The sequence below is a fragment of the Mytilus galloprovincialis genome, chromosome 4 (assembly GCF_965363235.1).
Source record: "Mytilus galloprovincialis chromosome 4, xbMytGall1.hap1.1, whole genome shotgun sequence".
NCBI lineage: Eukaryota > Metazoa > Mollusca > Bivalvia > Mytilida > Mytilidae > Mytilus > Mytilus galloprovincialis.
The window spans coordinates 80,806,512-80,821,965 of NC_134841.1; the positions used below are offsets into that span (position 1 = coordinate 80,806,512).

At 33.3% G+C, this 15,454-nt stretch overlaps 1 protein-coding gene across 1 annotated transcript in view; it reads right to left on the minus strand.

Annotated features, from left to right (window-relative positions):
- Positions 1-15,454, minus strand: part of LOC143073094 (uncharacterized) — a 112,939-nt gene that overhangs the window by 38,692 nt on the left and 58,793 nt on the right. Inside the window, exons 9-12 of the mRNA XM_076248409.1 lie at positions 13,258-13,309; positions 7,694-7,887; positions 4,747-4,814; positions 839-2,051 (exon numbers count right to left, since the gene is read on the minus strand). Of these exons, the coding sequence (XP_076104524.1) occupies positions 839-2,051; positions 4,747-4,814; positions 7,694-7,887; positions 13,258-13,309 (1,527 nt within the window). The remainder of the gene's footprint in view (positions 1-838; positions 2,052-4,746; positions 4,815-7,693; positions 7,888-13,257; positions 13,310-15,454) is intronic.

A 15,454-nucleotide genomic window follows, 5' to 3' on the forward strand; every position in this document is an offset into this window, starting at 1 on the left:
CTAAAGGAGGAAAATACAGATCATACAAATATACCTTCTATTAAGTAGTTCAGTTTGGAATCATTCTCCGTGGCCTAAAAAACACTGACTTTTCTGTCCATATGAGTCTTTCGTCCACTTTGGTTTCATAAAGAGTGAGAATCACATATTGCTCGATATCAACCAGGATATATTGAATTTAACAATCTGGGGGAAACTAGTGAACGGTAATGTTTCCATATAATTCCATATAAGATTTTCATTTTGAAACTTATGTCAAGAATAAAAAACGTATTCCTTAGGAAAAGTCAATCATGAAAGAAGAATGAGATTATTGCCAGCACTAAGAAATATATATGTGGTCACCTATGATACAAATATACTCTTGCGTTCAACCAATTGATGATAGGGTCCGGAAATCGTTTAAGATATTGAAATTAACTTCCTAGCAAGCACTAGCCTTCAATAAAAGAGTTGTGCACCTCTTGTTTATAGAAACTTAGAAAGCGGACTAAATACAGAAATAACGCAGACCAAAGAACAATGAAATGTATGAGTGAATAATTTCGGTATTTACCGCGTACAATCAGTGTTTACACCAAATTTAGTTAACTTATATATATATATATATAGAAGCTTATAGTATCCGACCAAGAACTAACCACGAACACCCAACAAGGACAATGAACCCGTCACAAGGATATTGGTAACAATTTCAATTCTTATTTTTAAACACCAATATAGTTGATAAAGGTCCGAACCATGAATATTAAACGTCAGAATTCATCAAAAAATCATGAAAATGAAGAAACTCATTATAAATATAAATATATGTTCAAATTGTGTTTAGTTGACTTACCAGAGCTAATAGCAGGTATGCCAATAGAAGTCATTTGCTCTTGGTTAGCTTTATGAAGACTTATTTCAACCGCATTAGACAATGAATCAAAAAAATTTTCATCTTTTTGGCTGCTGTCCCATTTAGGTGCATTGATATGCAAAATTTTTCTGTAGTGTGACAAAATTCCTGAATCTGTTATGCAAACTTCATTTGGAGAAAGGATACCATGTTTTGCTATGTATTTCATACATTGATCTTCCATAGTTTGACCTGCCTCTATTAAAATAGCATTTGAAAGCCCATGTTGATGTTTCATATTAAGGTTAGACGAATTCACAATGCAGTCAACTTTCAGGAAACATATGCTACCTTGATAAACATAAACTTTAACTCCTTCTTTCGTTATCATCATCACAGAATCTTCCCCTGGTGCTATTAGAATTGGTTTCTTGGATTTTTTCTTAGCAGAAATATTCGATTTCTCAATTGGTTTACTGACATTTTCTGGATTCTGCTTTTGAAGGTCTGGATATAGATTTGTTTTTGGTGATGCAATTGGTTTTTGTGATGTCATGGTGGTCTTTTCAATTTGCACAGAACTACCAACATTGTTAATAGGTCTATCTGTTTGTTGGTTACTTTTTGATTGCTTTGGAATGGCCCCAGCGTCGGCAGTAGATGGTCCAGTGCTCTGTTGATTTTGCATGGTGAGCAAATCAGGATACAATTTATGGCTCAATTCTTTATCTTGTGACTGGATATACGACTCATTCTTAGTAACGCTTGCTTTCGTTGTGTTGATGTTGTTCCCTTTACCAAAAGACGAACTACCATGCTGCTCAATATTTCTCTGATTATCTAACTCGATACGATTAGTGTTGCTGGTACAAGCAACGGGGTGTTCTGTATACGAGTCATCCGTACAAGACGTTTTACTCGACTTCTTTCGCATTTTGTCATCATCAAATTCTTTAGCATACCGATTTTGATTGTTAGTCCCTTTACTGTCCGCTTTTGTAGTACATGTAAATCCTGTTCCTTGTTGCGCTTTCCATCGAATAAGTATGTTACGAGCTTCGCTAATTTCGGTTAAATCCCCTGTCAAAACTATTTCATCGTCTTCCTTTACTATTTTCACTCCTGACCATTGTTGCAAATGTTGACAATTGTCTCCGTTTTCTAGGTATTTAGCTATTGCTCTGTTCAGTTTTGCTCTTATATTCACCACAGCCTTGGGGAATAAAAAATAATGTGTTAAAGACAAAACAATTTCATTTATTGTATTTATATCAGTAGGAATAAACAAATGGAAAATTTCAAAATGGTGAAAGTAAACATAGTCTAGATTACAATAATTCTTTTTAATTATTGACAGCTTCAAAGAATAATTTTGATGCGTGCCATTTAGTCTTTATTTTAGTTGTAAGAAACTTTATTATTAAGTACATTTTGTTTATTTTTATTTCATACTATACATTATGTACGTTTAGATTCTGGAAAAGTGGCACTTAAATCATAAACTGAGATGTCTTATAAAAAAAGAAGATGTGGTATGATTGCCAATGAGACAACTCTCCACAAGAGACCAAAATGACACAGAAAGTAACAACTATAGGTTACCGTACGGCCTTCAACAATGAGTAAAACCCATACCGCATAGTCAGCTATAAAAGGCCCCGAAATGACAATGTAAAACAATTCAAACGAAAAAACTAACGGCCTTATTTATGTACAAAAAATGAACGAAAAACAAATATGTAAAAAATAAACAAACGACAACCACTGAATTACAGGCGCCTGAATTGGGACAGGCACATACACACATAATGTGGCGGGGTTTAACATGTAAGCGGGATCCCAACCCTCCCTTAACCTGGGACAGTGGAATAACAGAACAACATAAGAACGAACTATAACCAGATGCTCCGCAGGGCGCAGCTTTATACGACCGCAGAGGTGAACCCTGAACGGTTGGGGCAAGTATGGACACAACATTCAAGCTGGATACAGCTCTAAATTTGAATTGTGATTAAATAGTTGACACAGCATAGGTTTCTGACACAGAATGAATGTGGTCTAATGAACTTAAAAAATTTTGTTTGCCTTTGAGCATTTCACTAGTATGCTGTTGAATATTAATCCTCTCAAAAAAATGTTTGAAGAAATTTTCTTTTTATTTATGAAATCTGAAATGAGAAAAATTTAACCCCCCTTTTTTTTCACATCCCCCTTTCCCTTTTTCCAAAACTGATCTCAATTCAAATTTCTAATGGAGTTTGCAACAATAACTACTCATTTAAATACATCATAAAATATTAAAATGTAACAAAAGGTGCTTGTTATCACTGAATGGTAAAGATTGTTTTAATTTATCAGTTGGTAGTAAAAGTGAATATACATTGTATATTGTATAAAACAATGATTTAAGTTGACTCAACTACTATTCGGGACAAAGAAAGATAACTCCAATCAATTGAAAATTTCTTGCTATTGCACAATATTGTGCAGTTAGATATTTCTGGCTATTGCGCAATACTGTGCAATTGAAAATATTTGCTATTGCACAATACTGTGCAATTGAAGATTTCTTGCTATTGCGCAATACTGAGCAATTGAAAATTTCTTGCTATTGCACAATACTGTGCAATTGAAGATTTCTTGCTATTGCTGAATACTGTGCAATTGAAAATTTCTTGCTATTGCACAATACTTAAAATAATAATTTTGGATCCTGATTTGAACCAACTTGAAAACTGGGCCCATAAACAAAAATCTAAGTACATGTTTAGATTCAGCATATCAAAAAAGCCCAAGAATTCAATTTTTGTTAAAATCAAATTTAGTTTAATTTTGGACCCTTTGGACTTTAATGTAGACCAATTTGAAAACGGGACCAAAAATTAAGAATCTACATACACAGTTAGATTTGGCATATCAAAGAACCCCAATTATTCAATTTTTGACCCCGATTTGGACCAACTTGAAAACTGGGCCAATAATCAAAAATCTAAGTACATTTTTAGATTCAACATATTAAAGAACCCCAAGGATTCAATTTTTGTTAAAATCAAACTAAGTTTAATTTTGGACCCTTTGGACCTTAATGTAGACCAATTTGAAAACGGGACCAAAAATTAAGAATCTACATACACAGTTAGATTTAGCATATCAAAGAACCCCAATTATTCAATTTTTGATGAAATCAAACAAAGTTCAATTTTGGCCATTTGGGCCCCTTATTCCTAAACTGTTGGGACTAAAACTCCCAAAATCAAACCCAACCTTCCTTTTATGGTCATAAACCTCGTGTTAAAATTTCATAGATTTCTATTTACTTATACTTAAGTTATGGTGCGAAAACCATGAATAATGCTTATTTGGGCCCCTTTTTGGCCCCTTTTTCCTAAACTGTTGGAACCTCAACTCCCAAAATCAATCCCAACCTTCCTTTTGTGGTCATACACCTTGTGTTTAAATTTCACTGATTTCTATTTACTTATACTAAAGTTATTGTGCGAAAACCAAGAAAATGCTTATTTGGGCCCTTTTTGGCCCCTAATTCCTAAAATGTTGGGACCAAAACTCCCAAAATCAATCACAACCTTCCTTTTATGGTCATAAACCTTTTGTCAAAATTTCATCGATTTCTATTCACTTTTACTAAAGTAAGAGTGCGAAAACTAAAAGTATTCGGACGACGACGACGCAAGACAACGCAAGACGACGACGACGACGCCAACGTGATAGCAATATAAGCCGAAAAAAAAAAAAAAAAAAAAAAAAAAAAAAAATTTGCGGTCGTATAAAAATCAGTTGAAAAAGACTTTACTCATCAGATGGACATAAAATACAATTGGACGTGTCTTGCATTTCTTAACTTCTTTAAATGGATATCTGTCATAAAAAAATAGCAAATTCAAACTTACGTCTGGTATGCCTGGTCTAAATTCATATTCTGAACAATTTTTCATGTTTTCAATAAGATCATTGGCATCTGAAATACAAAATGCTTTTTAGTTTATTACTAGTATTCTTAAAGAGTGCTTAAAATTAATTACTTTAATATGTGTACATAAAACACAAAATTCTGAAATAAAATTTAAACATGTCTGAAAAAGTCAATGAAAATGCAAGGTCATCAAAGATTCAGTTTGTTCATTAAGATCATGAAATTTCAAATCAATATTTAAGTATGAAATGCACATTAAATGCAATGCTATTTCCGCTAAGTACAGACCTGTAATAAAAAAACCTAAATAGAAAACGCTCGTCAATAGTGTTGTATGTTGTAAATGTGGCATATTTTTTTCGGCAATACATACTGCTGCCAAAAGTCTTAAGTTCAATTGACTGTTTGTTTAATTTTTATCCTAAATAATATTACTAACAAAAATAAAAGGTCATTCCTAAGAGAAAGTTACTAATTGGAGACTATTTACATTTATAATTTGATTTCAGAATTAAGAAACCCAAACCTTCTCGTCATAATCATATGGCAATTATCGCTGATAGTTACAAAATTTTGCCTCTTGTAGAGCACGAGCAACAGGAACTGCATAACATATGTTACTGTTTTGCATTCAAAATTTAAATATAATAAAAGAACAGAGTTCGTATGTCCCCCGCGTTACGCTTACTTGCTACTTCCAAGGACATAACTCTTTTTAATAAAAGTCGATCGTTCAACATTTTAGAACTTATCTGAGATATTGCTGACCTTGACCTATAGTTTAAGTTTTATAAAATCTGTCAGGACCCGTGAGAGCCTAACGATTCCGTTTTCCATATTAAACTTCCCAAGTGAAATAAAAAAAAATTAAAAAAATGCGATCATTAAAACTTTTCCGAAATCTATAATACTAAAATAACGAGGTCCATTTTGTTAGCTGTCATGGGGTAAAAAGACAAATCAAAGAATTCAACTTTATATAGCTAATATAGGACAATGGTGTTGATTAAAAATTACACCATTCCGGAGCCTTTTGTTTTATATAATTAATATTGCCAATAATTAACAAGTTCCGGGTCGAATCCAAACAAATGGAAGTTTTTAACGACCTTGACTGGCTATACAGCCCTTGCACGGCCGGAGGGTCGAATCTGTTACCGATACCAACAGTATATTCATCTGTTACCCTTATCTGTACGTTCCGCATCTGACGGGCGCACTACCAAAAGGTGTATTCAGGATTTGCTATATACTAGGGTCATAAGCACAGGGTTGACACTACTAAAATTAATCATTGTCTCATTGTTTCCTATTGTAACATTTTAATCAGCATGACTTCATTAGATGACAATACAAATACTAAAAATCTAGACTTAAAGGGGCACTAGCTGTCAAATTCATGTTCACCGGTTTTAATAAAATTCTCATATTTGATTTATAACAATGTAAAACATTTATCCAAGCTATGAAAAGCCTAAAATAAACAATTAACAGGTCACGGGCATGAAAATACTTAGCTTCGTTTCGTGTGTATTTTTACCTAAATGCCATCTATATATCATTTTATAGCCGACTATGCGGTATGGGCTTTGCTCATTGTTGAAGGCCGTACGGTGACCTATAGTTGTAAATGTCTGTGCCATTTTGCTCTCTTGTGGAGAGTTGTCTCATTGGCAATCATACCACATCTTCTTTTTTATAAATAACTTTCGAGTTGACCTCTAAAGTCATCCGATGACCATATAAGCGATGTAAACATAAATAAAGATAGATATAAATAGATTAAGTAAACTCGTGCTGTTGGATTTTTCAATGTCTATTTAATTTCATATTATAGATGAAAAATAAATGCTTATCAACGTTTTTACCTGTATTAGAATGATGTTTTGTGGATCGAATCTTATAATCAGCATGACTTTATCAGATGACAATACCAATACTAAAAATCAAGGCTAAAATAATGCTTACACTTGGTTATATACTTTAATTCAGTCACGGACCCGCGATATCTCGGGTGAGTTCTAGTTTTACTGATATAAACCTATACTATTAGACTTTTAAAAACCTGGAAAGAATATTTGGTGAGAATGCTAACGAGGCCATTTACCAAAATTCAACATTTCCCAAGAAAATAGCTCTTTAACTCTTCTTAACAGTAGATCGTTCACCATTTTAAAACTTGCCCGTAATATTGCTAATATTAACATAGAGTATAAGTTTTATAAATATATAATGGCAAGAAATAGCAAGAGCGCTAACAAGACCGGACGGAAGCCCGGTATTTCCATGTCCCCCGCAACGCGTTTCGCTGGGCAGGGGCGGATCCAGCTATTTTAAAAAAGGGGGGTTCCCAACCCAGGATAAAGGGGAAGGGTTTCAACTTTATTTCCCCATTCAAATTCATTGATCGTCATGCAAAGGGGGTTCCAATCCCCGGACCCCCCTTCCGGATCCGCCACTGCGGGGGACAAAAAAATTAAACATAAACAATTACACTAAATATAGCAAAACATTTCATAATTGTGTCTTTTATGTCAACAATTTCTTACGTATTTTCTGTAAAAGGTTAGAAAACAAGAATGTGTCCATAGTACACGGATGCCCCATCCGCACTATCATTTTCTGTTTTCAGTGAACCAGGAGCATGAGGTAAAATCTCTTATTTGGACCTCGACCAAAAACTTTAACCTGAAGCGGGACAGACAGACGGACAGACGAACGAACGAACGCACAGACCAGAAAACATAATGCCCATAAATAGGGCATTCAAATGAAATGTCTGTTAGATGAAAAGGTTTCATATTATTACTTGTTGATTCTACTGCACAGCGTAGACACTTTTTAACGATTCAATTGTCATCGTAAAACGAACGTATAAAGTCACATAAACATCAACATTTTAAGTTGCCCTTTGTGTTACTCACCAGTTCTGTTCTTGAACCGAAGTCTTGCCTTCATTGGGTAATCTGGACAACATATAATTTGACCCGATTTGATACCATGTTGTTTTAATATTTGACGCAATGCAGAATGTGGAGGAGATCCACTTTCATCTGTTAGTATATCGACATTTACGTAACATGCATCATCAGTATCTTGTGGTGGTGAAACAAATGTACTGAAATAATATCGAAAGAACATTAATTCTATTGAATGTTATACGTGCATCGTCCTATACTGACTCAGGAGTTGTTATAAAGTTATCCGTTTCTATATAGGGTGGCATTTGCTTTTCTTTCAGTTCATGTTTCTGTTGTACCGATGTTTAACTCTTATTGATAACGTATTTCCCTCGGTTTTAGTTTGTAACCTGGATTTGTTTTCGTCTAATAGATTTATGACTTCTAAACAACGGTGTACTACTGTTGCCTTTATTTAGGTATTTAGTAACAATATGACATGTTGATATTATTTTTTCTTTTATTGAAATTAATAATGATTATTTTCGAGGATCTTGTGTTAGTGATCATTTTTGCATTGAACTGTTTGTACCTCTCTATCATAGATTTCGATATTAAACAAAATTACAAAAATCAGTCAAAAAATGACATTTGAGGACCATAACTTTTTAATAAGTCATCACATGGCTTAAGCCATAGTGATATTGTGTATGCCTTATGTAGCTTATTTCTTTTTGCTAATTTCAGTTTATGTCCTGTTATAGATTTCGAGATAATTTACAACAAGAGACTGTCACAACGACAGCAAACCGGATTTATTAACATTTATTTGTGTCCTGGCAATATCACAAGAACCATAACTGACGAATGCTGCAAGTGAAAATCGTCAATATTAAATTTGACCTCCATTTTGAAGTCAGTATCAACATATTAAAATTTGAAAAGCTTAGATTGAATGATTCATTAGTAAATGCAACAACGTGAATGGAAACGCCATTTTACGATCTTTCAAGAACCATAACTCCTGAACGGTAAAAGTCAAAATCGTCATTATTGAACTTGACCTCTATTTTGTCATCAGTAACAACATACAAAAATTTCAAAAGCTTTAGTTGAATGGTTTATGAGAAAATGCACGGACACGACTGGAAACACCATTTTTCAATCTTTCAAGAACCATAACTCCTGAACGGTAAAAGTCAAAATCGTCATTATTGAGCTTGACCTCCATTTTGTCATCATTCAGTAACAATATATCAAATTTGGGAAGCTTTGGTAGAACAGTTCATGCGTTAATGCACGGGCACGACTGGAAACTCCATTTTTCAATCTTTCAAGAACCATAACTCCTGAACCGTAAAGTCAAAATCGTCATTATTGAACTTGACCTCCATTTTGTCATCGGTAACAACATATTAAAATTTGGGAAGCTTTGGTAGAACAGTTTATGCGTAAATGCACGGACACGACTGGAAACTCCATTTTTCAATCTTTCAATAGCCATAACTCCTGAACCGTAAAAGTCAAAATCGCCATTATTAAACTTGACCTTCATTTAGTTGTCAGTGACAACATATTAAAATTTTAAAAGCTTTGGTTAAACGGTTCATGAGTTAATGCACGGACAACATTTGATTGCCGCCCGCCCGCCCGACAGCCCGGCCGCCCGGCCGCCCGCCGTACATCCCCAAATCAATAACCGACATTTTTGTCACAAAAATCCGGTTAAAAATTATATAAATAAGTCAAATATTGTTTAAGGTCAATAACTTCTACCAGGACTCTTACGATGGTTTCGTTTCGTTTCGTTTGTTTTTGTTTTGTATATTCTGTATTGCTGATGTTTTTTGCTGTTTAACTATATTTTATCGCTCTTCATATACGTAGTTTAAATTCGAAATCCATTAGTAATAATCACCGAAGTACCATAACTCCAAAATGAGTTATCCAATGATTTGGTCAATAGATTTAAAAGCCCTTAGTATATTTATATCTTGGTGTTGCTTAGTCTTTATCCATCTATTATAGTCCTTGGTATAATTCAGACTATTGTCATTCAATGGCAATAACTCTTCTCGAACCATCTGGCAGGTATAGTAAAAATAAGAAGAAGATTAGAGATAATACGTAAAAACACTAAAATAAGTCAACAAATTGTCTTTATGACTTTGTTTGTGGTCATCTAATTGTTTCGGTCATTTGACATTTAATAATATTTTGTACTGCAAATCGTTTTTTTGCCGTTAATAGTTTCGACCTAATAACTTATATAGTTTTCACGTTAATAGATTAAAATATGAAAATCAAATAAGCCAAAAATTCGTCATTTATGGTTGATAAATTCTCAAGTAATCTGATAATTTTGGTGTCAACATGCAGTAGTTTAACCAATATGTTGAGTATTTTTGTCCTTGTTAGATTTTCTCTATGTATTATATTTCTCATGAAATACGACAAGTAATGGATTTCACCCTTATTATCTATTTTTTTAGCCATGGTGACCGTGTTTATTGACTGAGTGGGAAAACACCAATCAAAGAGCAGATTGCTCTGAGGTATACGATTGCCATTGTTTTCATTGACACATGTATACATGTAGCTGGATAATATTATTTTCAAAACTAATTCAACTGCACATGTAAAATGTAATTTACGTAATCTGAATAGTTACAAAATAGCCCATCCCGGACACAAGTGTATGAACAATGTACTTAGGCCTATTGTGTTTTATTTTTGTACTATCAATTTCAAGTTTACTTTCCACAGCAGTAACTGAGACTCAGAGCGAGAGAAGGTATTTCACTTCGTATCTTATCACCTATCTTCTTACGTTATACACCTTATCGTTATTTCCAATCCGGGAAAACAGTCATTTATACAACTTCCTGTTTTAGTCAGGCCGCCGAAAATAGAGGTCATCAGTAGTGAGCTGAAAAGGGGGGGGGAATTTAAAAAGCGATCATCAAAAAACTTTGATAAAGTATGAACTACTTTTTCAAAATTAAAATTGAAGTAAAAAAATATTTTGTTTTGAAGCATTTACGGTAGTTTAAACAGGTCTCTTTAAAAAGTATAAGTATGGTGAATTGTTTAAACGGGGTTCCAGATAGCTTCAACTGGACGAAAAAGTTGTGTAATTTTAGAACTTATCCGGAATGGAATAAATAGAGATAAGGTGTATTCTAGGAGGAACCCCATTCCTAACTCTCTAAATATTTAATTTCCTTCGGGTCAGTGGTCATGACTCCTTTCCGTACACATTCCTCGGTTTAAATTGCGATCGTTTTTAATATAATACGATGTTTATCGACAGAACGAGTTAATTTTTCTCGACGTGTTGTATCGAATTCTGAATTGACGGATGTTACTTCCGGGAGGGAGACAACTCGCAACGATAATATGGAAGACTCCATTTCGCCTGAAGAAAGTGTTGTAGTTACACCTTTACGATGTAGACTACATTTATTTTAATTCAAATGAGGCATATGATTTAAAATTATGCAACAACAATAACCCTCAATAGAAGACATACATAGAAAGGATCCCATGAGTTTGAAATTAATCAATTGAGCCGGGAATTCAGAGCATCATTCAATATAATACCCCTTGAAGGCAAGAAAACTATACGCATGCGCATAATTACCTAAACAAACCCTGAAGCAAGAACGTATATTAAATGTTGTAACATAAATTGGATTTTTTCCTTTGATGTTTTTATGAAATAATTTGCTTAAAAAGTGTGGTGAGGGAAAACCATGGTATATTATATGCAAATTTATGTTGTACCATACTTTGCTAATTAAATATGCAACTCGACTAGAATCCAAAGGAAAAAAGGCGGAGCTTCAGCCATGGTATAACATATTCATTTTCATGTTATTCCATGGCTGAAGCTCCACCTTTTTTTTTTTAAATGTATCCGCCTCTAAAATATTTAGGAAACTGTAAAACGTACTAAAAGGTCAAGATCTTCATTTGTTTTCATTTTATAAGAAAAAGCAATAAATTATGTGTACCACATTTCAGGAAACCCTTTTCAAACTACATAGGATTGTTACGAATTCCCTTAATTTTCGAAACAATTACTAAATGTTTCTTCTTTCAGTTTTGAAAAAAATAAAATGTAAAACTATCATTTCCAATTTAAATTCGATTTAAAAAGGGGGGTACCTATACAAAAAGGAATAAATATCGGCTACAAATATCTGTGAAAAAACATGATTAGGGGACGTACACTATCTACGCCCCTGAATCCGCCACTGTTAAAATATTGTTTTATCATTAAAATTGTGTTTTAATAAATAATGTAATAAAATAACGGAAGAAAAGCATTTTTCAATTAGATGAAAATTCTGTAAAATATGATTTGAAAAAAAAAAAAAAAAAAACAATTCTTACCGCCATTAGAATAATTATTTAATCCTTGTCGCTGGAATCTGACACTTTTGTTTACCTCAGTCTGATGACATTATGAAATTACCTGCGCCAACAATCATACACGGGGCGCAAAACTAAAAAAACAAATCGGGGAAAATCCGACATTTTCTTTACTTTCTGCAAATTCAGGGGTTTTATTACATGAAATATACAGACGATCATACACGAAGCGCAAAAGTGACTTGCGCCAGCTTCCATTTCATTGGATAAAACTGTAACGTGATCAATTTCCAATATTAGTTGAAGGTCTTGAAGCTGTCAATCATTTTATTTATATTACAAATTTTATATACCATGTGTCTTACTCATTAACATATTTAAACAAACTCATCCTTCGGATTCGTTTGTTTAAATATGTTAACTCGTAAAAACCATGGTATATATAGTACTTAATAAAACGACCTAGATTGTTCACTATTTCTTTACGGAAGTACAATATCAAATATCAATTTCATAACGGTGACATAAGAAAAACTCCACTTCAGTTCTCATATGACAGAAATAGATTTATGGGAATTCAGAGAACTCGCATTTTTATTTAAACTAGGGAATTCCCTCTGACGTGTTTCTGAATTGATAAAAAACACTCAATATACAAAAATGTAAACACTGCTTAATTCTGATTTTCCGTGTTGTTAAAAACACGCATATAAGTCAAGGGAAATCTGTAATCTGTAATCTGTTATATAATTTCTGCCAATGTAGGCACACCTCTTCCGAGTATTGGATTTCACAATATGAACAAAAATATCTTCCACCAATATCACTATACACTATCAAACATGAAGATTATGAAAAGAACATTATAGGAAAGTTGTTTAAGTTCAATCCCTTTATTTGTTTTTACCTTTTAAACCAAGACAATCATAAGAATCTGAGATGTTCCTTAATGTTTAGAATAAAACGGTTGGCGTGAGGGCATGGCCCTAAGCCAATGTTATAAGTCTACAGATTGCTTGAAAACAATCGTATCCCAAAAAAACTTTATAATTGAAATCCAAAGGATCAACCATTCCAAGTTTGGTTGAAATTGGCTCAATTGTTGCAACGGAAAATTTTACCAAACGAAATCCGAAATTCTGTATAGACATAAGATATTTTCGTCTCAGTTTATTGCTCTTAAAATATTTCTTCCTAACACTACAACTTACCTTGAACTGGAAGCTAACTCAGCTTTACTTGTAGATATGCTTTTTGTATTTTCTGAAACCAATATAGAAAAAATGACATAACATATAATATAAGCGGACATATAGTTAAAAGTATACAAACAAGTGACTCACAAGAGCATGAGTTGCCAACCTGGGTAAAATATGCTTTAATATTTATAATAATTTATAGTTTGCCTTTTTGTTGATCTTATTAGTGCCGATTTTGTAGCTACTTAAATGATATTCACTTTGATGTTTCCCGTTTATTCAATATATTGAAGTCGTATGACACTTTAATCTTAATAAAAATAAAGTTGAATACGTTACATATACTAGAATAGTTTAGTTTACCATAAAACAAGTATACTACATTTTTTTTTGTAAATGAAAATCCTTTATATAATCAAAATCTTCGTAAGAATTATTGTAGTCCCGAATATTAATTCGCCTATACTTTTTCGTATGTTTGTGGCCTTTCAACGAGACCTCTCGTTTGAACTTCAGCCACCACACAGCGCAAGTGAGTGCACGGGGGGAAATCGTGATAAAGGAATATAGATAAACGAGCACTAGAAGGTAAAAAGTATTAGCTGATTCTTAAAACAAATTTAATGCATTTAACAATTGTTAATAACAAAATTCACAAATGGAAAGACATGGAAAGTACAATAAATAGCATGACACGTTTTTTTTTAAATTATTTGTAACGTTCTCCCCGTTCTCTGTGTTGATTATTTATCAATGTCATGATCCGATATACTTCGGAAACAGAAATCGAAAGTTATTAGCTTGCGATCAACAATCACTAAATAACTATCGTTTCTTGATAATACATAATAGTCTTGTAATAAATATTAAAAACACGTCCATGACAGACTTAGTTTCGTACATGTGCATACATTGTTTTAATAATTTCTATCACATTAGAATTAGTCCGAGATTACTCTGACGTCCAACGGCTGTTTCGCCAGACAAGCTGGGGCCATGGGACGTCAGAGCTCATCCCATATCAAAAAGTGGATATTTGCCCACTCAAAATAGATGCGATGCTTCGTCGCTTCTGGTGCCGATTGAGGGCCTTGGAATTATATAAATCGGGCATCAATTTGTTCATTTTTCATTTATCTCTTCATTTATGTAAGTTTCACCTACCTGCCAAATTTTATTTTTCCATATTTTAACAGTTTTCACAGAGACCCATCGATTTCTGCATTTTGACTTTCACTTTCAAATGGACGTCAAGTTACGAGAGAGTTCGTGGCCTCGAGACTCAAATATGCAAATATTTATATTTTTTTTACCTCCTTTATAGGAGATCGATGTTTAACATTTAGAGACCAACCACGATTTTTCACCTCCTTCACAGGAGATCGGTATTAAGCATTTAGTTCCGACCACGATAACAATCGGAGCTTCTCGGACATTAAGATAACTTGCATCGTAAATGAACGAGGTGTTACATTATGGTCATTTGCACTGTTTTCTCGTGGTCACGTGATAATCTTTGAAAATGGAAGTCAAAATGCAGAAATCGATGGGTCTCTGTGAAAACTGTTAAAATATGGAAAAACAAAGGTTGGCAGGTAGGTGAAACTTACATAAATGAAAAGATAAATGAACCAGATGCTCCGCAGGGCGTAGCTTTATACGACCGCAGAGGTTGAACCCTGAACGGTTGGGGCAAGTATGGACACAACATTCAAGCTGGATTCAGCTCTAAATTTGGATTGTGATTAAATAGTTGACACAGCATAGGTTTCTGACACAGAATGAATGTGTTCTAATGAACTTAAAATTTTTGTTTTCTCTTAGAGCAATTCACTATGCTGTTGAATATTAATACTCTCAAAAAAATGTTTGAAGAAATTTTCTTTTTTTATTTATGAAATTTCAAATGAGAAAAATTGAACCCAATTTTTTTAATCACATCCCCCTTTCCCTTATTCCAAAACTAATCTCAATTAAAATTTCTAATGGAGTTTGCAACAATAACTACTCATTTAAATACATCATAAAATATTAAGATGTAAAAAGACTGCTTGTTATCACTGAATGGTAAAGATTATTTTAATTTATCAGTTGGTAGTAAAAAGTGAATATACATTGTATATTGTATATAACAAAGATTTAAAATGATTCTGGACAAAGAAAGATAACCCCAATTAAAAAAAAATCTTGCTATTGCACAATATTTTGC